Source organism: Dendropsophus ebraccatus, chromosome 9, assembly GCF_027789765.1.
Source record: "Dendropsophus ebraccatus isolate aDenEbr1 chromosome 9, aDenEbr1.pat, whole genome shotgun sequence".
In the NCBI taxonomy this organism is placed as follows: Eukaryota; Metazoa; Chordata; class Amphibia; order Anura; family Hylidae; genus Dendropsophus; species Dendropsophus ebraccatus.
In genome coordinates this window covers 117,777,701-117,804,296 of record NC_091462.1, presented here as the reverse complement: position 1 = coordinate 117,804,296, position 26,596 = coordinate 117,777,701, and the positions used below count along the sequence as shown (strand labels likewise).

The 26,596-nt window shown below is 46.5% G+C and overlaps 1 protein-coding gene across 1 annotated transcript; it reads right to left on the bottom strand.

Moving 5' to 3' along the window:
- Positions 1-3,384: 3,384 nt before the first annotated feature.
- On the bottom strand, positions 3,385-25,051 carry LOC138801655 (uncharacterized). Its single transcript, XM_069984699.1, has 12 exons — positions 24,228-25,051; positions 23,211-23,349; positions 22,548-22,570; positions 21,208-21,469; positions 15,761-15,958; positions 14,130-14,155; positions 11,743-12,025; positions 10,078-10,272; positions 8,239-8,270; positions 5,637-5,729; positions 5,067-5,343; positions 3,385-3,683 (listed from the first exon to the last, which is right to left on the bottom strand). The coding sequence occupies exons 2-12, from the start codon at positions 23,266-23,268 to the stop codon at positions 3,454-3,456; spliced, it is 1,677 nt and encodes a 558-aa protein (XP_069840800.1). The 5' UTR covers positions 23,269-23,349; positions 24,228-25,051; the 3' UTR covers positions 3,385-3,453.
- Positions 25,052-26,596: the final 1,545 nt, after the last annotated feature.

The following is a 26,596-nucleotide window of genomic DNA, read 5'->3' as shown; positions in this document are numbered from 1 at the left end:
AGTCCAATGTCCTTTTTCTGGAGCAAAGTCCATAGAGATTCAAAGCGGGAAATTACAAACCATAAAAATAACCTCAAAAAGGAAGAATCCCCTGCAGAATGGAGAGCTGGATTCCCCCCACCCCACGTGTGTGTGTGTCAGGGGGTTATATTATATCAGTGTTATAAACTGGGACTAGACCACACCTAGTGCATTTGCACCATAGAGAATTTCCACAGGGACCATAGGGCACCTCCACCGGGAACATGGAGCATCTCCAGAGGGACCATAGGGCACCTCCACCGGGAACATGGAGCATCTCCAGAGGGACCATAGGGCACCTCCACCGGGAACATGGAGCATCTCCAGAGGGACCATAGGGCACCTCCACCGGGAACATGGAGCATCTCCAGAGGGACCATAGAGCACCTCCAAAGGGAACATAGAGCACCTCCACAGGGAACATAGAGCAGCTCCACAGGGACCAAAGAGCATCTCCACAGGGACCATAGGGCACCTCCACAGGGACCATAGAGCACCTCCACAGGGAGCATGAAGCACCTTCATAGGGACCATAGAGCACCTCCACAGGGAAATTGGAGCACCCTTGGGGCTTCATACTAGGTATGATGGTTGCTACATCCAACAATGGATTCATTTAGGTAATAAAGGCTCTCTCAGCCAATCACTAACTGAGGCTACCACAGCAATATATATTGTGGTCCCCCTGACATAGGATAGAATCAACTTAGGATGGCTTCTCAGAGACCACTGATGGTTGAATACAGCATCAACTTATGATGCTGCTCACCTCAGTATGCTGGGATATTCCTGGTCCCGGCCTGTACAGACATCAGCACACAGCAGGGAGTCCAGGCAGAGACTACACTGATCATAGCAGCTGTGTCATCAATGTAGGCTCCTACTTCCTGGAGTGTAAGGACCTTTGATGACATCATTGAAGGTCCTTAAACTCCAGGAAGTACAGACCATGATCTCCCAGTGGGCAAAGTAACAGAAGAAGGAGGGAAGAAGAGCAGCTGGGGAAGGAAAATGCTCTTTCCTTTATGGTTATGTATCACTAGGGGATGTTTGTCTATTTGTGTGTGTTTCTGTCTGTTTATTTGTGTCTGTCTTTGTGTGTGTGTGTGTGTGTGTGTCTGTCTGTGTAATAAAGGTTCTGTATAGTAAAAGCAATCCCATTTTCTCCTGCTCTGAACTACAAGTCCCAGTATGCCAAACCTTCTGGACCTGCAGGGACTTATAGTCTTGCTTAGGTCATGTTCACATAGTACATTTTTGCACCCATAAATTCCCATTTTACAGGTGAAAAAAGTAAATCCCCAAACAGCTATTTAAACACTCTTGACCTGTCCAGTTTATATGTACTACTGTTCTGCTCATTTTCCTCAATCTTTTATGGGGTTTTTTTAGCGACACTTGTTTCCATACAAGTCAACATACAATGGTTTCTACATACAATTAACCAATTTATTTATTTATTTTGTATGTTAAGGTACCACTGTGTGTGTGTATATATATATATATATATATATATATATATATATATATATATATGTATATATATATATTTATATATATATTATTTTATGCACAGTATGCCCTTAAAGTCAGTGGTAAAACAGGGGTGTAAGTAAGCACATTGCTGGATAGGGCTTCTCATCAGGATTCTGGGCGGCATACCTCCCCCCCCCCCATTAGTACTTTACAGCAGAAAAATTTAAGCCTTTTAGTTAATATGCAAATTAGGCTAAAAAGTTTAGGGGGTGTTCTCCAGCATGGCAAAAGCCCAGGTATGTCTGGCCTGCGTCTTCTTATCCACAATCTCCATATCCACTTACATCCTAGATCTATAGGGAACATACAGGGAGCAGTCACAGCCTTCAGCACTGGGATCACCGCCCTCTGCACTTTGTTCCCTTTATTATACAAGAAATCTGTAGATTATCGGTAGAACCAGCCTCCTCCAGTTTCAGGGCAATAATGTTATTTCCTGAGTTATCTCTATTCTTTGCACAGAGTAAAATGGACTTCAAATAAGTGGTAAATAGCTGACAATGATCTATGGTGATAATCGCCCCGTGTAATAGAAGGTAATGATCAGCTGACATGAGGGGTTCAGCAAGATGGCCGCGCTCATGACAAAATAAAAAATAAAATAAACATATTCTCACCTGTCCGCGGTCCCCGCTGTCTTCTGGTGGTTCTCTGGTTCGCATTTTCTGTGGTTAAGGCCTGCTCAGCTAATCACAGGCTGACTAGGATGGGGCAGCACCATAGCCTGTGATTGGCTGAGCGGGCTGTCTCAAGAGTGACAGCCCACTCAGCCAATCACAGGCCGCAGTGCTTTCACGTCCAAATCAGCCTGTGATTGGCTGAGGGAGCCATCACCATGGAAGACACTGGGAAGGCACCGGAGAAGAAGGACCCTGAGGGAGCGCGGACATGTAAGTATGTATAAGGAGTGGCCTTTAGAAACCACAATAAAACAGCTAAAAACCTACAGTTGTTTATCTGTTTTAATGAGGTTTGTTAAAGTTTGGTTCAGAATGAACTCAAACTGTACATTAAAGTTTGGCGAACCTGCCGACCCCAACATTTGAAAAGTTTGCTCCTCTCTAGATACAACCTTATGTGACCTATGGCTTTATCCATGTTTTCCAGGTAGCAGTATGGCTATGGTCCACGGAACGGCCGGTCTCAGAAAAGATCCTCCCGGCTGGTACTGCAGTACTGGTCGGATGATCTTTAGCGCCGCAGAGTTTTGATGCAGGCGCATCCGTGCGCGCCCGAATTAGAACTCCCCACTACACACTATGGACAAGTGGCCGGAGCCGATCGCTCCATAGTGTGCACTGACAGGGTTTTCTACAGTGCTGCTAGGGATCCCGGACGGAGTGTATACACTGCTTACGTTGTGTGAACATGGCCTAAGGGTGCATCCTTGTTTTCCAGGCAGCAGGATTCAACGGCTGAGCAATCAGGTTCAGGTTCGACCAAACCTACTGTAATTTTGCTCATCTCTAAATATATGATTATAATATGATATAGTTAGACAGAAGATCCGGAGCATCCTGGTCAGTTACATCTAATAGGATTTCTGTCTATATTGTTTTATTAGTTTTTATTTCATTGCATTGATACAAACCATAAATCTATCATCTGGATCATTTATCCCATCGTGTCACCGGTATCTGGATTAATCCTGATTTTTCTGATCTCTCCTTGTGCTCGATGACTGGCAATATTTTTGTTCACATCCTGAGCTGGTCCTCCTCACACAGCTGAAGGTTTGTTACACTGTATCAGTGCCCCCCGTGATAGAACCAGCTGAACGTTGCTATTCACTGCCAGCTAACAAGATGCAATGGATGATGTCAGCAATCTATGTTCGGTAAACCGTATTTATTTAATGGAGGTATTGGGTCTGCAATGTTTCAGGTAATGAAGCTGTCAGGTCAGAAGTGTCTTTATGCCGCTGACTTTGTCGCTGGTTGATTTGCTCATCTTGCTGGGAGGTTTGCCCTGACTTTGTTGATCTATTTGCTTCTTCTCTGCTGCGGTGAAGAGGAAGATGTCGGCCACCAGTCTTCTTAGGCTCGGCTGCTTTATCAGGATCTTCTGCTTCATCTTGTCTCCACTGTCATCCAAATCATCAATCACAACCATCATCCTCTTCTTCCCTGGATCAGTCACAGAAGGAAAGATCATTGATATAAAAAAGAAGGAGATAGAGAAAGAAGAGAGAGAAGATTACAAAGAGAAGGTATGGAGAAAGAAGAACAGAAGATGAGAGAGAAGGAGAAAGACAATGGTGAGACATACCTGAGTTACATATAGAAGGTATAAAGAAAGAAGAACAGAAGAAGAGAGAAGGATAAAGACAATGGTGAGACATTACTGGGTTACATATAGGAGGTATAGGGAAAGAAGAAGAACAGAAGAAAAGAGAAGGATGAAGACAATGGCGAGACATTACTGGGTTACATATAGAAGGTATAGAGAAAGAAGAAGAGTAGAAGAGGAGAAAGAAGGATGAAGACATTGGCGAGACATTACTGGGTTACATATAGAAGGTATAGGGAAAGAAGAAGAACAGAAGAAAAGAGAAGGATGAAGACAATGGCGAGACATTACTGGGTTACATATAGAAGGTATAGGGAAAGAAGAACAGAAGAGAGAAGGATAAAGACATTGGCGAGACATTACTGGGTTACATATAGAAGGTATAAAGAAAGAAGAAGAGGAGAGGGAAGGATGAAAATAAATGTGAGACATTACTGGGTTACATATAGAAGGTATAGGGAAAGAAGAACAGAATAGAGAGAAGGATGAAGACAATGGCGAGACATTACTGTTACATATAGATGGAGTAGGGGAAGAAGAAGAACTGAAGAGGAGAGAAAAGGATGAAGACAATGGCGAGACACTACTGGATTACATATAGAAGGTATAGGGAAATAATAAGAACAGAAGAGGAAAGAGAAGGATGAAGACAATGGGGAGACATTACCAGATGACATATAGAAGGTATAGGGAAAGAAGAAGAACAAAAGAAGAGAGAGAAGGATGAAGACATTGGCAAGACATTACTGGGTTACATATAGAAGGTATAGGGAATAAAGAGGAACAGAAGAAGAGAGAGAAGGATGAAGACAAAGAAGGCAAAGATAAAGAATCAGTGAGACAAAAGACAAAGATATAAAGAAAGAAGAAGGGAGAAGATAAGGACGAGGATACAGAAAGAGACTAGAATGACAAAGAAGAAGGGAACAAGACATGACCTGGATCCGAATGAAAGTATTTAGAGAAACAAGAAGCTCCACAGAAGATAGACAGGATAAGGGAAGGATTAGATAAGAATAAGGGACAAATAGAATATATAGCGTCAGAAGAGGAAATGTGAAGAGAAAAGGAAAAAGACTGAAAGGACAATGACATAACACAAAAGGGCTCGTAATATAAGAGGAAGAAGGACAAACTAAGAGAGAAAGAAGAGCAGCAGAAGAACTAAGAAATTACATGAAAGAGAAGAATATGAAGCTGAGGACACTTCAGCCTCCCACCTAGTTTGGCCGACAGCTTCTCCAGCTCCTCATGATACAAGGAATTGGTGACATCGGTGAGACGTAACTTCCCATTCTTCATACTGTGATACAGAATCCCAAACTTACTCTTGAAAGCTGCATCTTGCAACACCTTATCATTCCCTGAAATCTTACAACATAGAACTTCCTTATGTCCAGAATCCTGGGGTGTCAGCAGTCTCCTCAACCAGGAGTAGTCATCCTCCTCCGACCTAGAGAAGATGCCAATGGTATTTCTGGATGGAGCTGCTGCAGCCTGAACCACAATTAAGGGGAAAAAAAGATAAATCTAGAATTATTATAAAAGTATTCAAAGTTAAAAGATATGAAAAAAAAAGTTTAATTATCCAGTGGCAGAAAGTTATATACCATAGCTTTATAAATTACTTCTAGCTGTCCTGTACTGATCCTATCACAGACATAGGTGGCAGGACATACAGCAGCTGATAAATACTGGAAGACTGGAGATTTTCTAAACTTACAAATCTGTGTTACCTTCTGACACCATGTGTAGTTTTATAGAATTTATAATAGAAATGTATGACTTACATGTGTCAAGGAGGAGGTTGTTGTCTCTGAAGGAGTCCTGTAAGATGGAGACCTTGACCTCTCCATAGATGGATAAGAGACGTCTTCTCTATACTGAAAAACAATTACACATTAACTGAATCATGTTACTATACATGGTGCCCATTGGAAGTTTAGGTGGAGAGGTCAAGGCAGCTGAGGGTAGTACTTCCCCACACAAAGTCTATGGTGATGTCACATCCGGCTTTGTGACTGACCGAAAATGTAAATCCTCCAGTGAAAGTGGGAAGCTTTTGTCAGTGGGGACGAAATGGAGAGTCTTTGACCCTGGGGTACACTGACTGTACCCCAGTGTACCCCAGTGTAAGGTGTCTGGAAATGTAGAAGTGTTAGAAGTCTGCAGTACTTTGGATGGATGGTTGGAGTTTGGTGATAGTTTTTGGCAGGCGCTCTTCAAGCTTTAATACTGACTAAGAGTCTCTGAATAAGCTTTTAAGCAGTTTAGTGTTTCTAGTAGAGATGTATACAGATCAATTAGGTTTGACTTTGCTGTAAAGCACCTCATAGACTGGCAACCTTATGGCATGATACACTAGTGTAACTCCAACTGGAAGACCACAAAGAGCTAAGTGTATGCAGAAGAGTCTTTGCACAGCTATGTTCCCTCTTCTAACTTGCTGGACTTTTGTCCTTAAGACCACACTTCTAGCATAAGCTGTCTAATAGAAGGTTATGTGACCAAGGTTCCATTAATCCTTGATATGTGACAAACTAGGAGTAATATTACAGATCAGTGTTCATAAAACCTCAGTATATACAGCACTAGCAGTGTCAGAAGCAAATTTACACACTTAGTTACACTGAGATTCCTCAGCCACATGACAACATTTTACTATAGTACCTGGGATATGAGTACCGGTACACTGTATATACTGTATATTAACTAATACTGTAGAACCTCCCTGGGCTTAACATGTACAGATAAACATGAATAATGATAAAAGGGGCAAAAGCCATGTCTATTACCGTGTGTTGAATTACTGATTTCCAGCATAGTATGTCATCTTTTTTTTCTTGTTCCATGTACAAGTAATGTAATGTAATGTTCCATTACTCACACTCTACTACATTGCTTTTAGCAAGACTATTGGCTCCCTATCTCATTCATGCTCCCCATCTCATTCCTAGTCCCCAGCATGGCTCCCATCTCATTCCTGCCCCCAGCACAGCTCGCATCTCATTCCTAGTCCCCAGCATGGCTCCCATCTCATTACTAGTCCCCAGCATGGCTCCCATCTCATTCCTAGTCCCCAGCATGGCTCCCCATCTCATTCCTAGTCCCCAGCATGGCTCCCCATCTCATTCCTAGTCCCCAGCATGGCTCTCCATCTCATTCCTGTTCCCCAGCATGGCTCCCATCTCATTCCTGCCCCCAGCACAGCTCGCATCTCATTCCTAGTCCCCAGCACGGCTCCCATCTCATTACTAGTCCCCAGCATGGCTCCCATCTCATTCATAGTCCCCAGCATGGCTCCCCATCTCATTCCTGCCCCCAGCATGGCTCCCATCTCATTCCTGCCCCCAGCACAGCTCGCATCTCATTCCTAGTCCCCAGCATGGCTCCCCATCTCATTCCTAGTCCCCAGCACAGCTCGCATCTCATTCCTAGTCCCCAGCATGGCTCCCCATCTCATTCCTAGTCCCCAGCACAGCTCGCATCTCATTCCTAGTCCCCAGCATGGCTCCCCATCTCATTCCTGCCCCCAGCACAGCTCGCATCTCATTCCTAGTCCCCAGCATGGCTCCCCATCTCATTCCTAGTCCCCAGCATGGCTCCCCATCTCATTCCTAGTCCCCAGCATGGCTCCCCATCTCATTCCTAGTCCCCAGCATGACTCCCCATCTCATTCCTAGTCCCCAGCATGACTCCCCATCTCATTCCTAGTCCCCAGTATGGCTCCCCATCTCATTACTAGTCCCAGCATCACTCCCCATCTCATTCCTAGTCCCCAGTATGGCTCCCCATCTCATTACTAGTCCCAGCATCACTCCCCATCTCATTACTAGTCCCAGCATCACTCCCCATCTCATTCCTAGTCCCCAGCACAGCTCGCATCTCATTCCTAGTCCCCAGCATGACTCCCCATCTCATTCCTAGTCCCCAGTATGACTCCCCATCTCATTCCTAGTCCTCAGTATGGCTCTCATCTCATTCCTAGTCCCCAGCATGGCTCCCCATCTCATTCCTGCTCCCCAGCATCACTCCCCATCTCATTCCTAGTCCTCAGCATGGCTCTCATCTCATTCCTAGTCCCCAGCATGAATCCCCATCTCATTCCTAGTCCCCAGCATGGCTCCCCATCTCATTCCTGCTCCCAATCATGGCCCCCCATCTCATTCCTGCTCCCAATCATGGCCCCCCCATGTCAATCCTAGTCTTCAACAGGGCTTCCATTCTCATTTTTGGACCCAGAAAGGCTCCAGCTCTGATTTCTGGTCCCAGTATAGCTCCCCTCTCATTATTGATCCCCAGCATGACTGTCCATATACTTTCTAGTTTTATGGGATGGCTCCCTATGTGTTGATGATGGGGATAGAAACAGTAGAATCTTTTATTACTCACATTTTCATATTTTGCTGGTGGTTTCTTGTCATCTGTAAAAGTAACAGAACAGTCCCTTAGACAAGTGCACAAATTTCTTAACTCTTATTACTCTATGCTTTTCATTTTGAATGTTTAGTTTTTTCCTACGCAGATTGTTTACTGTTTTATCCTGCGATGACAAGGATGGGTGCAAAGAAGCTTGTTCCTTGCCCAAAACATCTGCCACCCATTGACCTGCTGGCATCTAGCCATAAGCCTGTACTCTATGTCTGCATTAATAAAGCTTTCTTGCACAGACTGGTGAGTGCTTGCTGTATTTTCTTTTTGCTTGGGTAAAAACTGACTTTTAATCTTCACTCGTTTTACTACATTTACTGTTCTTAGCAATTCTTTTTTTTAGCAAGTTTTCACAAACTGCATTCTGAAGTGTGCCAAATCTGCACAGTCTCCTAGAAGTGAGCATGGTCTCCAAGCAGTTCTCATGGTCTTTAGGTAGTGGACATAATCTTGAGGGATTGAGGATGATCACCAAGAAGTAGACATATCTTTTAAGCTGAGGGTAGAGCCTCCAGGGGGCTGGCTTGGCCCTTCGGGTGTGGGCATGGTCTCACGGAAGTGGGCATAATCTAGGGGGAGTCAGAATGGATTCCAGTAAATGACTATAATGATCAGTGTGTGGGAATGGTCTCCAGGTATCTAGGGTGGTCTCCAGGGAGTTGCCATAGTTTACAGGAAGTGGACATGGTCTCCAGGAACAGGCACAGGCCCGGGGAGTGGACATGAGTCCTAGGGAATGGGCATGGGTCTCGGGAGTGGGCATGGTCTCCTGGAAGTGGGCATAATTTAGGGGGAGTCAGAATGGACTCCAGTGAACGACTATAATGATCAGTGTATGGGAATGGTCTCCAGGTATCTAGGGTGGTCTCCAGGGAGTTGCCATAGTGTACAGGAAGTGGACATGGTCTCCAGGAAGAGGCACAGGCCTGGGGACTGGACATGAGCCCTAGGGAATGGGCATGGGTCTCAGGGAGTGGGCATGGTCTTCTAGCGTAAGACAAATTTATTAAGAAAGCCAAACAATGGCATAAATAGCAGGCATGGATTGTATTGTTTTGTGTGACCTCCTAGTGCACCTAATTTTTCAAGGTTTATGCTTCAGAGCAGGTGCAGATCTTTATGCAATGCCTGTGCCCGGGATATGCCTCTTAGTAAATCTAGCCAGGATAAAAGTAGAGGGGCTTTAAAGGGGAACTCTGGGCAGAGGTTAAAAAAAGAAACTTCTGCAGAAGCATAATACATTACTTACCTGTCTATCCCAGTTTTGAAACTACCAAAAATTCATTTGTTTGGGGTTTTTTTTGTTCTGTTTTCTGTTTCTGTCCTTCCTGGTTGATCAGTTCCCAGAATGCAATGCTTTCCCTCAGCTGGTCATCAGTCCCCCACCCATCACAATCAGTAAAATTAGTGCTGCACCTGCTTCTGGCTGGTAAGAGATGGTGAATCACTCAGGGGATTTGGGGGATCCAGCCCTGCCTCCTGTGACATCACACCCCGCCCCCTGTCTGCATCATCAGCCTGTGCTCAGCAAACACACACAATGTGAGACAGAGGCATGGAATATTTGTCTCCTAAGGTGGGAGATCAGAGGGAGCAGGAGACAATGTGAATTGACACAGAGGCCATTTTTTTTCACTTCCTGGATTTCTATCAGTGTGGCAGAACCACATAGATACGGTAATACATTGTATAGACACATCTATATAACTTTTTATGTACTTTTAATAGAAAACAAGTTTTTCTTATTCGGAGTTCCCCTTTAATGTCCCTCTTAGTTGTAAAGTACATTGTATTTGGTACCTGGAAGCTTGAGGAAGACTTTTAGGATCTTGGTCTTTGCTGACTGCCCCAGGCTCTCAGTCTTGTCTTCATATGACATAAGGATCAGGTCTTTGGCGTATTTCTCAATCTTTGGTTGTGCGTTCAGGATCAGATGCTTCACCTCATCCCTTGTGTCCTCCAGGTCGTCAATCACCACAATGAAATTCTCCTTTCCTGCAAGTGAAAGAAACCTTCTGGATTACCTAGTATTCCTTCATGTCTATGGTTAAACATCAATGGTATTCCTTGTATTTACTCCTAAATCTCACCCGTATCCTGACTCTTTACTAATCCTAATCAAAAGCTTCAATGTGAACTGTCTTAAATTTAAAAAAAAACAAAACAAAAACTTTTGGTATGTGATAGACATGGTGAGTGTTCAGACTGCAACTGATCAGGAGGACGTGCCAGGGGAGGTCCACATGCAGCGTATTCACATTGCGTCATGTGACCTGTACGAAAATGTAAATCCATGGAACTGTCTAGTTCGCAGACACAGAGCAACAGAGCAGAAAAACTTTTATATGTCTCTGAGATTTTTAATGACAGTTACTCTTTAATCCTAGTTTCTCCTCATATTCACCCCAGTCTTATCCCTGCGTTATCTGTATCCTGCTCTTTTCTGCTTCTCAGCCCTTTGCACCTCTCTCTTTAAAAGGTGGCATGTCTCTTATCTGCTAGTCTGTCTGTACTGACAGAACTATAGACCAATAGGCTGCTGCTGTGATCTGAGCCCACCTCTCTATATGTACTGGCTTACAGGGACAACAGAGGATACAGGAACCCATCAGACTAGCAGCTCATACACCACCAAGGCAAATGCTGGAAGAATAAATATAACAGGCAGTTTGTAGACCCTTAAGATGTGAGGAAGAAGAGGTAGGAAACTTTACTTGAGCAGAACCACATTACTGTGTCTCATAGGATGAACAAAATGGCTCTATGTACACTGCTGTGAGCATGTGATGATAGCCCCACCCCAATTCCTGCATGTTATGATAGCTTCACCCCCACTTCCTGTAGTGAGCATGTGATGATAGCTCCACCCCAATTCCTGCATGTTATGATAGCTTCACCCCCACTTCCTGTAGTGAGCATGTGATGATAGCTCCACCCTCATTTCCTGCAGTGAGCATGTGATGATAGCTCCACCCCCACTTCCTGTAGTGAGCATGTGATGATAGCTCCACCCTCATTTCCTGCAGTGAGCATGTGATGATAGCTCCACCCCCAATTCCTGCAGTGAGCATGTGATAATAGCCCCAGCCCCACTCTCTGCAGTGAGCATGTGATTATAGCTTTACCAATCTTCCTCCAGGCTGCCTGTGATGATAGCCCCCCCCACCCCCACACCCCCACACACCCACACATCCATCATATAATGAAGGCTTGTCCTCTCAGAAACTACAACTCCCAGTACACCTTAAGGGCTCCATACATGTAGGGCATTCTAAAAGTTGTAATTTTACAAAGGAGCAGTGGACAGAGATAGAGTTGAATCCAGGATGGGTCCAGGTCAGTTGTCATTGGTTCTTCATTGGTGGCTCCAGGATCAGCTTCCTTGGTGGCCCTATGTACCCCAGTCTCACACCGACTAGTAGAAAGAGATTATGAGACATTCATCCTTTATTTTCTTTCACTTACCGAGACCCTTAGACAGATCTTGTATTTCCTCATCATACAGACTTTCTGCTACATCAGTAATGTTGACTCTGCCATTGTTCTTGGTATGATAAAGGATCCCGAACGTGCAGTTGGACAAGTCCTCGTGGAACTGCTTGTAGCCATTGTTAGTGATGAGGCACGGCCGGACTGCTAGGACATGATCCCTGAAAGGCTCTGATGCCAGTAAACCTATCAGCCAGGAGTAATCTCTATCTGATGATCGCGAGAAAATCCCAACTTTATGCCTGATCCCAATCATAACCTGAAAAGTAAAATAAAATTTAAATATTTGCCAAAATATTCCAGTGTTTCCTAAGGATACGAGAACCAGAGCCAATGGTCAAATAAGATCTACTAGTGGTGGATTTATGGAGTCTATTAATGGGTGTTGTGTGTGGGGTCTAACAGGGGCTGTGTGGGGTCTACTAATGGGGGTTGTGTAGGGTCTACTAATGGGGGTTGTGTAGGGTCTACTAATGGGGGTTGTGTGTAGGGTCTACTAATGCGGGCTGTGTGGGGTCTACTAATGGGGGTAGTGTAGGGTCTACTAATAGGGGTTATGTAGGGTCTACTAATGGGGGTAGTGTAGGGTCTACTAATGGGAGTTGTGTGGGTGGTCAACTAATGGGGGTTGTGTGTAGGGTCTACTAATGGGGGCTGTGTGGGGTCTACTAATGGGGGTAGTGTAGGGTCTACTAATGGGAGTTGTGTGTGTGGTCTACTAATGGGGGTTGTGTGTAGGGTCTACTAATGGGTCTTGTGTGGGGGCTACTAATAGGGGCTGTGTGTAGGGGCTACTAATGGGGGCTGTGTGGGGTCTACTAATGGGGGTTGTGTGTAGCGTCTACTAATGGGGGTTGTGTGTGGGGGCTACTAATGGGGGCTGTGTGGGGTCTACTAATGGGGGTTGTATGTGGGGGCTACTAATGGGGGTTTTGTGGGGGCTACTAATGGGGGTTGTGTGTAGGGTCTACTAATGGGGGTTGTGTGTAGGGTCTACTAATGGGGGCTGTGTGGGGGCTAATAATGAGGGTTGTATGTGGGGGCTACTAATGGGGGTTGTGTGGGGGCTACTAATAGGGGCTGTTTGTAGGGGCTACTAATGGGGGTTGTGTGGGGTCTACTAATGGGGGTTGTGTGGGGTCTACTAATGGGGGTTGTGTGTGGGGGCTACTAATGGGGGCTGTGTGGGGTCTACTAATGGGGGTTGTGTGGGGGCTACTAATGGGGGTTGTGTGTAGGGTCTACTAATGGGGTTTGTGTGTGGGGGCTACTAATGGGGGCTTTGTGGGGTCTACTAATGGGGGTTGTGTAGGGTCTACTAATGGGGTTGTGTGTGGGGAATAGTAATGGGGATTGTGTGTGGGGTCTACTAATGGGGGTTGTGTGGGAGCTACTAATGGGGATTGTGTGTGGGGTCTACTAATGGGGGTTGTGTGGTGGCTACTAATGGGGATTGTGTGGTGGCTACTAATGGGGATTGTGTGTGGGGGCTACTAATGAGGGTTGTATGTGGGGGCTACTAATGGGGGTTGTGTGGGGGCTACTAATGGGGGTTGTGTGTGGAGTCTACTAATGGGGGTTGTGTGGGGTTTACTAATTGGGGTTTGTTTGGGCAATTTCCAGTGGGAATGAGTGAGACTTACCTTTGGGTTTGTTGGGTGATTTTTATGAATGAAAGATCTAATAGCTGACTGGGGCTTCTGGTGCCGGTTGATTGGTGGCTATTAGTGGAGGTTGACTGGGTATTACTAGTGAGGGATAAGTGAGACTTATTAGTTTGGGTTGAGTGCGGCTTTCTGGAGATGGTTGATTCAAGGCCACTAGTGGAGGTTGAATGGGGCTTACTAGTGAGAGCTGAGTTCAGTGATTAGTGGAGAGGAGTAAGACTTACAAGTGGGAGTTAAGTGTGTCTGTCTAGTGGGGGTTGATAGGTGATTATTACTGGTAATAATAATAATATTTATTTGTATAGCACCAACAGATTCCGCAGCACAAATCTATTGAGCAAACGTCAGAAAAAACTGTCCGGGTTTGGCCAAGCGGCCTCTGGAGAAATTGGATGCCATCCTAGGGCTGCCAGGAAAACATGGTTACAGCCTACGGCCTATGACTGTATCCATGTATTCCAGGACTCCTTAGGGACTCATCCAACTGCTCTAGATGCTGTAAATTGAATGCCGATTGTCCGGGTTCACCCACTTTTCCGAAGTTCGCTCAACACTAGTGATTACTAGTTGGGGTTGGGTGAGACTTTTTCATGAGGGTTTAGTGGACTATACTATCCTAGCAACTTCATCTTCAGCAAAGAAAATAAAAACCATATTGTACGCACAGTTCATTTGTGCTAAAATTTCATCTCTCACCTTTTGGGCTAAGGCAACCTGAAAACCTGTGGAGTAAAAAACATATCTGTGTTAATGTATAGCACTGAAAATGCTGTCACTGCTAGTACTGTGACTGCTATTGTTACTGCTATACTGATAAACTGCTATTATTACTACCAACGATCAGGCAAAGTAGTGCGGCACTCGTTTCCGATCCAAAAAATACTTTTATTTTGCCATACAATCGTGAGATGATGCACAGAGAGGCGACAATCGTTTCGCGCTTAGACGCGCTTTGTCATAGCCCATAGTCTACTATTACTACTATGCTTTTAGTAGCAATGACACTGCGGAGTTTGTGCTTTCGATAGGAGGAAGAACCTACGATGGTGCTATATATATATTGTGAAGCAGTACATGATCAACCAATCTATGTAGAGGAAAGAATATGGCACTAACCTTTTTGTTGCATAAATTGAGTGTTCAGCCAGGATGAAGTGCATCTAGCATGAAACGGCCGTCGTTGTGGGCGTCTGGGGTCCTCACTGTTACCTGTTTGTGTTACTTGTATCTGAAGTTACAGATGAAATAAAGAAGTTCACTTAATTTCTGCAACTAAAGGGTGAGTGCCATATTCTTTCCTCTACATAGACTGTTTGATCGTCTACTACTTCACAATATAGAGCACCACCATCGTTGCACAGTTTTTTGAAAGTTGAAGGTTCTTTCTGCTACAGGAAGCACAAACTCTGTAGTGCCGGATAACTTTTTCTTTTGTTGCTACCAAATCTGGACTCTTCCTTCACAAGCCCAGAGAATGGGGAAAGTGATTTGTAAAAAAGAATGGAGACTGTGGCGGGAGCATCTAATTTCAACCTTGATACTATATTTTTAGCACTATTATTGCTACTTAGTAGAGATGGGCAAATTGTGAAATATTCAAAATTCGATTTGAATAGCTCCGGATATTCGACTAGTCGATCAAATATTGAATCCCATTATAGTCTATGGGAAATCAATAATTGAGCACTTGGAGGTCACCAAGTCCACAATGACACCTCAGGAAATTATGCCAAAACCTCTGGATGCATCTGGGATAGCAGAAGGCGCATGCCTGGCTGCATCTAACACGCCCAAGTCGCAGCATTATGCCACTATCACAGCCTCTCAGCTATACACTACAAGCACAATATAACCGCTATGTATAATGGAAAGAATACTTAGAAAAATTCTTTCCTCTACATTAGCGTGGGCAGAAAGCCAGGATTCAACTCTTCTAGCCGTAGAGGGAACAGACCTTGTCCTCTTGTCTTGGTAAGGAAGATATAACTATTCTGGCCATGGATTGTACGGACCTTCCTCTTGTCTTGGTAGTCATGATATGACTGTTCTGGCTATAGAGGGAACAGACTTTCTCATCTTATCTCCTTTGAGGAGGAGGAAATTACTATTTACGGCTCGGGATAAGACAATCAGTGTATGTCTGTAAGGAAACCTATACACCACAAGTTAGCTGTAATCATATACAGGAGAGCCCCTACATCTTCTATAGACAACGTATTGGATAAGAAGCTATAATACACCCAGCTTTTCTCTCCTATTTCTCCAGAATGACACCCACAGAATCCATAAATTCCTTGTGGTGACTGTGGGGATTTACAGAGACCAACCTTGGTGGGGGTTGTCTGGTCCTGGCTTTAGGGGGTTATACAAACACCTCTCATAGTCCGATTCTTTCTCCATCCTGCTGAAGAGGAAGAGACCCTCGACGTACTTTCCCATATCAGGGTATACTTTCAGTATCCGAGACTTCCGCTCTGTAGTGTCGCTCTTCACATCGTCCATCACCACAATCGTCTTCTTCTTTCCTAAAAACAAATGACTTATGTTATTGTATGTTATAGTATGGTATGCGCCCCCACAACAGACTGTTGCCCCAGTTATCTTGAGCCATATACCCTCATGGTTATTATAGACAGGATTACAAAGAAAGTTGACAGGTAACACAGGATCGACTATTGATGACAGGATAGAGATGCATAGTATAGGTCCCTCCTTCCCAGGGGATCGGGCATAGAGATGCATAGTATAGGTCCCTCCTCCCCAGTATATCGGGCATAGAGATGCATAGTATAGGTCCCTCCTTCCCAGGGGATCGGGCATAGAGATGCATAGTATAGGTCCCTCCTCCCCAGTATATCGGGCATAGAGATGCATAGTATAGGTCCCTCCTCCCCAGGAGATCGGACATAGAGATGCATAGTATAGGTCCTTCCTCCCCAGGGGATCGGGCATAGAGATACATAGTATAGGTCCCTCCTCCCCAGGGGATCGGGCATAGAGATGCATAGTATAGGTCCCTCCTCCCTAGGGGATCGGGCATAGAGATGCATAGTATAGGTCCCTCCTCCCCAGGGGATCGGGCATAGAGATGCATAGTATAGGTCCCTCCTCCCCAGTATATCGGGCAGAGAGATGCATAGTATAGGTCCCTCCTCCCCAGGGGATCGGGCATAGAGATGCATAGTATAGGTCCCTCCTCCCCAGGAGATCAGGCATAGAGATGCATAGTATAGGTCCCTCCTTCCCAGGGGATCGGGCAGAGAAATGCATAGTATAGGTCCCTCCTCCCCAGGGGATCGGGCATAGAGATGCATAGTATAGGTCCCTCCTCCCCAGGAGATCGGCATAGAGATGCATAGTATAGGTCCCTCCTTCCCAGGGGATCGGGCATAGAGATGCATAGTATAGGTCCCTCCTCCCCAGTATATCGGGCAGAGAGATGCATAGTATAGGTCCCTCCTCCCCAGGGGATCGGGCATAGAGATGCATAGTATAGGTCCCTCCTCCCAGGGGATCGGGCAGAGAAATGCATAGTATAGGTCCCTCCTCCCCAGGGGATCAGGCATAGAGATGCATAGTATAGGTCCCTCCTCCCCAGGGGATTGGGCATAGAGATGTATAGTATAGGTCTCTCCTCCCCAGGGGATTGGGTATAGAGATGCATAGTATAGGTCCCTCCTCCCCAGGAGATCGGGCATAGAGATGCATAGTATAGGTCCCTCCTCCAAAGGAGATCGGGCATAGAGATGCATACTATAGGTCCCTCCTCCCCAGGGGATCGGGCATAGAGATGCATAGTATAGGTCCCTCCTTCCCAGGGGATCGGGCATAGAGATGCATAGTATAGGTCCCTCCTCCCCAGGGGATCGGGCATAGAGATGCATAGTATAGGTCCCTCCTTCCCAGGGGATCGGGCATAGAGATGCATAGTATAGGTCCCTCCTCCCCAGGGGATCGGGCATAGAGATGCATAGTATAGGTCTCTCCTCCCCAGGGGATCGGGCATAGAGATGCATAGTATAGGTCTCTCCTCCCCAGGGGATCGGGCATAGAGATGCATAGTATAGGTATCTCCTCCCCAGGGGATCGGGCATAGAGATGCATAGTATAGGTCTCTCCTCCCCAGGGGATCGGGCATAGAGATGCATAGTATAGGTCCCTCCTCCCCAGGGGATCGGGCATAGAGATGCATAGTATAGGTCCCTCCTCCCTAGGGGATCGGGCATAGAGATGCATAGTATAGGTACCTCCTCCCCAGGGGATCGGGCATAGAGATGCATAGTATAGGTCTCTCCTCCCCAGGGGATCGGGCATAGAGATGCATAGTATAGGTCCCTCCTCCCAGGGGATCGGGCATAGAGATGCATAGTATAGGTCCCTCCTCCCTAGGGGATCGGGCATAGAGATGCATAGTATAGGTCCCTCCTCCCCAGTATATTGGGCAGAGAGATGCATAGTATAGGTCCCTCCTCCCCAGGGGATCGGGCATAGAGATGCATAGTATAGGTCCCTCCTCCCCAGGGGATCGGCATAGAGATGCATAGTATAGGTCCTTCCTCCCCAGGGGATTGGGCATAGAGATGCATAGTATAGGTCCCTCCTCCCCAGGAGATCTGGCATAGAGATGCATAGTATAGGTCCCTCCTCCCCAGGGGATCGGGCATAGAGATGCATAGTATAGGTCTCTCCTCCCCAGGAGATCGGGCATAGAGATGCATAGTATAGGTCCCTCCTCCCCAGGAGATCTGGCATAGAGATGCATAGTATAGGTCCTTCCTCCCCAGGGGATCGGGCATAGAGATGCATAGTATAGGTCCCTCCTCCCCAGGAGATCGGGCATAGAGATGCATAGTATAGGTCTCTCCTCCCCAGGGGATCGGGCATAGAGATGCATAGTATAGGTCCCTCCTCCCCAGGGGATCGGGCATAGAGATGCATAGTATAGGTCCCTCCTCCCCAGGGGATCGGGCATAGAGATGCATAGTATAGGTCCCTCCTCCCCAGGGGATCGGGCATAGAGATGCATAGTATAGGTCCCTCCTCCCCAGGGGATCGGCATAGAGATGCATAGTATAGGTCTCTCCTCCCCAGGAGATCGGCATAGAGATGCATAGTATAGGTCCCTCCTCCCCAGGGAATCGGGCATAGAGATGCATAGTATAGGTCCCTCCTCCCTAGGAGATCGGGCATAGAGATGCATAGTATAGGTCTCTCCTCCCCAGGGGATTGGGCATAGAGATGCATAGTATAGGTCCCTCCTCCCCAGTATATTGGGCAGAGAGATGCATAGTATAGGTCACTCCTCCCCAGGGGATCGGGCATAGAGATGCATAGTATAGGTCCCTCCTCCCCAGGAGATCGGGCATAGAGATGCATAGTATAGGTCCCTCCTCCCCAGGGGATCGGGCATAGAGATGCATAGTATAGGTTGTTCCTCCCCAGGGGATTGGGCATAGAGATGCATAGTATAGGTCTCTCCTCCCCAGGAGATCAGGCATAGAGATGCATAGTATAGGTCTCTCCTCCCCAGGGGATCGGGCATAGAGATGCATAGTATAGGTCCCTCCTCCCCAGGGGATCGGGCATAGAGATGCATAGTATAGGTCCCTCCTCCCCAGGGGATCGGGCATAGAGATGCATAGTATAGGTCCCTCCTCCCCAGGGGATCGGGCATAGAGATGCATAGTATAGGTCCTTCCTCCCCAGGGGATCGGGCATAGAGATGCATAGTATAGGTCCCTCCTCCCCAGGAGATCGGCATAGAGATGCATAGTATAGGTCCCTCCTCCCCAGGGGATCAGGCATAGAGATGCATAGTATAGGTCCCTCCTCCCCAGGAGATCGGGCATAGAGATGCATAGTATAGGTCCCTCCTCCCCAGGGGATCGGGCATAGAGATGCATAGTATAGGTCCCTCCTCCCCAGGGGATCGGCATAGAGATGCATAGTATAGGTCTCTCCTCCCCAGGAGATCGGCATAGAGATGCATAGTATAGGTCCCTCCTCCCCAGGGAATCGGGCATAGAGATGCATAGTATAGGTCCCTCCTCCCTAGGGGATCGGGCAGAGAGATGCATAGTATAGGTCCCTCCTCCCCAGGAGATCGGGCATAGAGATGCATAGTATAGGTCCCTCCTCCCCAGGGGATCGGGCATAGAGATGCATAGTATAGGTCCCTCCTCCCCAGGGGATTGGGCATAGAGATGCATAGTATAGGTCCCTCCTCCCCAGGGGATCGGGCATAGAGATGCATAGTATAGGTCCCTCCTCCCCAGGGGATTGGGCATAGAGATGCATAGTATAGGTCCCTCCTCCCCAGGAGATCGGGCATAGAGATGCATAGTATAGGTCCCTCCTCCCCAGGAGATCGGGCATAGAGATGCATAGTATAGGTCTCTCCTCCCCAGGAGATCGGGCATAGAGATGCATAGTATAGGTCTCTCCTCCCCAGGAGATCAGGCATAGAGATGCATAGTATAGGTCCCTCCTCCCCAGGAGATCGGGCATAGAGATGCATAGTATAGGTCCCTCCTCCCCAGGAGATCGGGCATAGAGATGCATAGTATAGGTCCCTCCTCCCCAGGGGATCGGGCATAGAGATGCATAGTATAGGTCCCTCCTCCCCAGGGGATCGGGCATAGAGATGCATAGTATAGGTCTCTCCTCCCCAGGGGATCGGGCATAGAGATGCATAGTATAGGTCCCTCCTCCCTAGGGGATCGGGCATAGAGATTCATAGTATAGGTCCCTCCTCCCCAGGGGATCGGGCATAGAGATGCATAGTATAGGTCCCTCCTCCCCAGGGGATCGGGCATAGAGATGCATAGTATAGGTCCTTCCTCCCCAGGGGATCGGGCATAGAGATGCATAGTATAGGTCCTTCCTCCCCAGGAGATCGGACATAGAGATGCATAGTATAGGTCTCTCCTCCCCAGGGGATCGGGCATAGAGATGCATAGTATAGGTCCCTCCTCCCCAGGGGATCGGGCATAGAAATGCATAGTATAGGTCCCTCCTCCAAAGGAGATCGAGCATAGAGATGCATAGTATAGGTCCCTCCTCCCCAGGAGATCGGGCATAGAGATGCCTTGTATAGGTCCTTCCTCCCCAGGGGATTGGGCATAGAGAATGGTGCACAAACCAATTGGATTGGATCCCCAGATCCCCTCACATCTCTGACTTGGCCCATCTGGACAGAGCTTTAATTACACATGGGACCTCGCCCTCAGCCATCAAGAGGACACCCCAGAAGCCCTGTGAGAATCCCCAGTGAGAAGCATCTAACTGTCAGTAGTCTAGAACCTTGCAGGTTCCCTTTAAAGAGGATGTACCATCAGGTACATCCTCTTTAATCTGACCTATGGATAGAACGGTGCCGTCACGGGCAAGCCGATGATGTGGTCCGTTTTTCGATCCGCGGCCCGGTTCCCGTGTATGGCCCCGTTCTATGCACGGGTACCGGGTTGGAGCTGAAGCACTGGAGGCAGGCCGGCCCGCCCCCAGTGGGAGGGAATTCCCTCCCCTCTTTGACGCGGCTCCGTTAGAATCAATGGAGCCGCGTCATAGAGGGGCAAAGGATTCCGCCCACTGGGGGCTGGCCGGCCCGCCTCCAGTGCTTCTGCTCCGGCTCAGTACCCATGCATAGAATGGCGCTGTACACGGGAACCAGGCCGCGGCACTGGTTTGTCCGTGACGGCGCCGTTCTATCCACGGGTCAGATTAAAGAGGATGTACCTGATGGTACATCCTCTATAAGTCCATATAAGCCCCTTACCTTGGAGTGAGAGTACTTTAACCCTCTGAAATGATAATTTCCCCTGTGTCCATTCATCCTCACTGGATACATAGATGCAGAATGTATAGTCGGCACTCAGCTTTTCCCAAGGTTTCCCCTTAATTTTCTCGAGGTCGATGAACTTCAGATTCCGCACTTGTTCTTGGAAATGTCTAGAACTAATGACTCTGAGTAACCACTGGACGTTGCTTTCCTCTAGAGCTGAGATGATTGCAACACTGTGTCCCGACTGAGGCTGACTCTATAATATCACAGTACATTATAAAGTTATACATCTAACTTATTATAATACTAGGGCAGATACAGGATAGTAATCACAAATTATAACCCCATAGTTGGTGTTGGGATGTCCCTGAAATGTTGCACAATTTGGCATCTAGATATATTATGTTCGCCCCATGGTATGTCACACCCCCACTTCCTGTAATCTGTCTTTATTAGGCTATTACTAGAGACAGATTTCCCCTAACAACAGATAGTGGACAGGAGACTGCAGGGAAGGGAGAAGCCTAGTGCTAAAGGCCCTATTCCACGGAACGATTATCGGCCATAATCGGCAGATAATCGTCTTGTGGAATAGAAGGCAACGATCAGCCAACATCGTTTATGTTGGCTGATCTTTGCGTCGTTCGGCTTTCAAACATGTTGAAAGACAAACGACCGGCCTGCTGCTGACGCTCTGTGGAATAGGAGCAACGCTGTCCTCTATGGGGTGCCTGGACGATCTAGTGAAAGGAAATACTGATGAGGCAACTAGATTAGGCGGTGGGGGGGAGGGGCTTTTTTTTCGACAATCTTCTATGGGCCAGGTAAGGGATCAAAAAGTCACATCTTCATGGTACCAACAAAAACTACAGATTGTGGTGGTGCAAAAAATTGACCCTCATACAGCTCCGTAGCTCCCCCAACATATTTGCGTCATTTCATTTTTTTTTTTAATTTTGCCAAACAAATAATTTTTTTTGGCCTTGTAACAGATTATATGGTAAAATAGAAGGTGTCAGTAAAAAGTACAACTTTGGCTGGAAACACACCTGGCAGTATTTGTGCCAAACCCAGAAGTGGATTCAAATGGGATGGAGAATATAAAGGGAGGACTTGTATTTCTCTTTCCTTTTGGATCTCTTCTTGTTTTGGCACAAAAAGTGCAGCGGTGGCTTTCCCCCAAAAAGCTGTGTGTGTCTCCGGCCAGATTATATGTGTGCCCAATAACCTGCTGGGCTCTCAGATATTGTAGCACACAAATCCATCACAGTCCAGATCACTGTTCACATTACCTGGAAACGCTTCTACGTTGTAATAATAAATGTGACTCTTACCGGTTTCTCCCCCTTTTTGATATCTGAAAATAGAGACAATAAGGAGATTTACGATGTGACGTGTGGACACTGACGTAGAAACACAAAGTAGAAGTATAGAGGAAGACGATACCAGTGATAGGGGCGGTGGTGGGAACAAGACATTGTCAGGTGGAAGGGGAAGGAATCTGTTATATTATAATCCTTAACTATATACCATTGTGTGGTCAATGGAGGAGACTGGAGGAGACTGGGAGAACACAAAAACTATAAGGAGATCATGAAGCAGAGAAACACAACCCTAATACCCCAACCGGATCCTAAAGACAGACAAGACTTCTCAGCGATATGGCGAGTACAGAAGATGTGCAGGATGAGGAACGATCACTTCCACGCCAAGGCTGTATTATTATTAGCTGCTGCCCTAGGCACTAAACCTGAAGACGCCCCATCTACACGCACCTATTGGCGATACCAGACCTGACCAATACAACCATACCCCCCACCCCCCTGGAAAAGACACCAGATTTACTGGCAAGTCTGAACAGGAGGAGGGAAACTAAAAAAATAAAAACAAAAAAAAATTAGTTTTTTCTGTCCCCCTGCTCCCTGGTGCTGCCCCCCTGCAAGGTGCTACTACGGGTGCCTAGTGGTAAATACGGCCCTGTTCCTCGCACGACTCACCTTTGGTCTCCATGATCTCCCTGATCTGGTTCAGTTTCTGGCACATTGTGTCCGCCATCTTTTTTAGATGCTTTAATCTTCAGGTCCTTTCGGCTCCTTCCTCTTAGATTTTTCCTATCACACCTGGGACCTTTACATTCTGAAAGAAAAGTTCATATTGTGTCTTGGTAAATAAAATGTTAGAGAAAAGAAGCTTCATGGGGCTGAACCTCAAGCTCAAGGTTAAACCTGAGTCCAGTAAGGCCTTCAGGAGCACTGCCCCATCCCCAAGCACCGATCCGCCCACGGCCGACCCATCCTTTCTAATGATCATCAATGGAGCGGCCAGCAGGAGCCAGCTGGATTGGCACTCTGGGGGTGGGGCAGTGCTCTAAATGGCCTTACTAGATAAAGGATTAAACTACTAAGTGCATGGGAATGGTGTTGAGGATGAAGGTAAGAGACACACCTTCAACCTTGGTGCCCGTTTACAATAGGGACATAGCAGCAGGTTAGTTTTGTCTAAAGTGCTGATAGTTCCCCTTTAAGACAGATTTGGGTTGAGATTGCAGTGATCACAAAAACATGTGGAACTCTAGGAGGTTTTATCCAGGACTTAGGTCTATGCTGTGATGGTAAATCAACTCTAATAATCCTAGCTCTGACAGGGCTGGAAAGAGGAGGGAACAGCTGTGCAAGGACTCTTCTGCAGACACTAAACCCTATGTGGACTTCCAGCTGGAGCCATTGATGAGTGACTTACATGTCATGACCATTTATATACGTATCTACAGTACAGTAGTGGACTCTGTGGGAGTCCTCTATAGTAGATCTAAGATTGCATGTATCTTCTCTAGCAACACTAAAGCCATATAACACCTACAGAAACATTTAGTCAGTACTCCTGCTAATAAAACAATTAATTATCAATCAATCATCATCATCAATCAGTCATCAATTATCAACCATTTCATGGACTATGACATATAGAAGATAACCACTGTGCCGTATGGATAGTGAATGGTTCTGGTCTCTTACTGCATGTGGATGGGAGGTCTTGGATTTGGAGTCTCTGGATTTCCTGGGTGGTCTCTGGATTTCCTGGAGGTCTCTGTATCTCCTGGAGGCCTCTGGATTTCCTGGGTGGTCTCCGGATTTTCCTGGCAATCTTTAAATTTCCTTGAGGTCTCTATATTTCCTGGTGGTTTCTGTATTTCCTGGGAAGTCTCTGAATTTCCTGGAGGCCTCTGATTTCCTGGGTGGTTTCCGGATTTCCTGGAGGTCTCTGTATCTCCTGGAGGCTTCTGAATTTCCTGGAGGTCTCTGGATTTCCTGGTGGTTTCTTTATTTCCTTGGAGGTCTCTAGATTTACTGGAGGTCTCTGGAGTTCCTAGTGGTTTCTGTATTTCATGGAGGTCTCTGTATTTCATGGAGGTCTCTGTATTTCCTCTGAGATCTCTGTATTTACTGGAGGTCTCTGGATTTCCTGGAGGTCTTTGGATTTTCCTGGAAGTCTCTGAATTTCCTGGAGGTCTCTGGATTTCCTGGAGGTCTTTGGATTTTCCTGGAAGTCTCTGAATTTCCTGGAGGTCTCTGGATTTCCTGGGCAGTTTCTGGATTTCCTGGAGGTCTCTGGAGTTCCTGGAGGTATCTGTATTTCCTTGGAGGTCTCTGTTTTTCCTCTGAGATCTCTGTATTTACTGGAGGCCTCTGTATTTCCTACAGGTCTCTGTATCCTCCGGGTGGTCTCTCAGTCTTGTCTGTATCATTTATAGGGAACCTTCATCCCTCCATACGGCTGCTCACAGCATTAGACTGAGGTTACAGTACAGACCTCCTGGATTTTACCTTCTAACACTTCCTTAACGTTCCCGGATGTAAGACGTCTCCGCCTTACCAACGACCTTAGACACCGACTTATCATATTTCTATTTTTATTGTTAGTCCCGGGTCAAGGTCCATGTCAAACATTCTTATTGATCCTTTACAAACAAACCCGATATCCTCTGAAGATTACATTAAGTACACTGTAATAAAATGTGCCCTGTATATATAATTATTAACTATGTATACTGTATACCAGCAGATGTATACTATATACCAGCAGAGTTGAAGGGGGACTCCGGAAAGAAAAATTCTTTATGTTTTTTTAATACATTGCTTTAATTTATACATCATGTTACATTGAGCGGCAGCAGTAAGGCCCCTTTCACACATCAGTATTATGGTTCCGTAATTGCGGACAGTCTAGTACCCATTGATTTCAATGGACCCTTTTACATATCTGTAATTTTACCGACCCGCAAATACCTATCACTATGAATGGGTCCGTGCAATTGTTGATGGCTACAGATGTGTGCATGTAGTAGGGCTGGGTGATATGGCCAAAAAATCTTGATTTTTTTTTTTTAACATTTTGGATGATTCTTGATTTAAATCTCAATTTTAAACAGGACATTTTCCCCCTGCAACATCAGATACTATTTTATTGACGTTTGAGACAACTGTATTGCTTCCCAGTGTAACAGTGCTCCCCCTGTGTCCCCATGGGGTAGACAAGCCCATTGTGTGCCCCATATAAGTAGTTTTCCCAAATATGTGCCCTATGTACTCTGTGCCCCCATATAGTATAGGAGATCTTCTTTGTGCCTCCATCTAGGTAGGGTGTAGTAGTGGAGGTATAGTCGATAAGGGGTGTAGTAGCAGAGGTAAAGATGAGGAGTGTGGTAGTAGTAGTAGTAGTACAGGTATAGATGAGGGGTGTAGTAGTACAGGTATAGATGAAGGGTGTAGTAGTACAGGTATAGATGAGGGGTGTAGTAGTACAGGTATAGATGTGGGTTGTAGTAGTAGTAAAGGTATAGATGAGGGGTGTAGTAGTAGTACAGGTATAGATGAGGGGTGTAGTAGTAATACAGGTATAGATAAGGGGTGTAGTAGTACAGGTAAAGACGAGGGGTGAAGTAGTACAGGTAAAGATGAGGGGTGTAGTAGTACAGTTACAGATGAGGGGTGTAATACTAGTACAGGTATAGATGAGGGGTGTAGTACTAGTACAGGTATAGATGAGGGGTGTAGTAGTACAGTTACAGATGAGGGGTGTGGTAATAGTACAAGTATAGATGATGGGTGCAGTAGTAGTACAGGAATAGATGAGGGGGGCTAGGGCAGCTGAGGGTGACTGGGGGGGCTGAGGGGCACTGGGGCAGACTAGGGGTGACTGAGGGGGTATGAGGAAGACTGGGGGTGACTGAGGGAGTATGGAGCAGACTGGGGGTGACTGAGGGGGTATGAGGAAGACTAGGGGTGACTAAGGGGGATGCCATTGGCGTGCGCCGTGCCCCGTAACAGCAGGTCAGTCACTAGGGACACCATCGGTGCGCCCCTAGCATCCGGCCCTGCCTGTA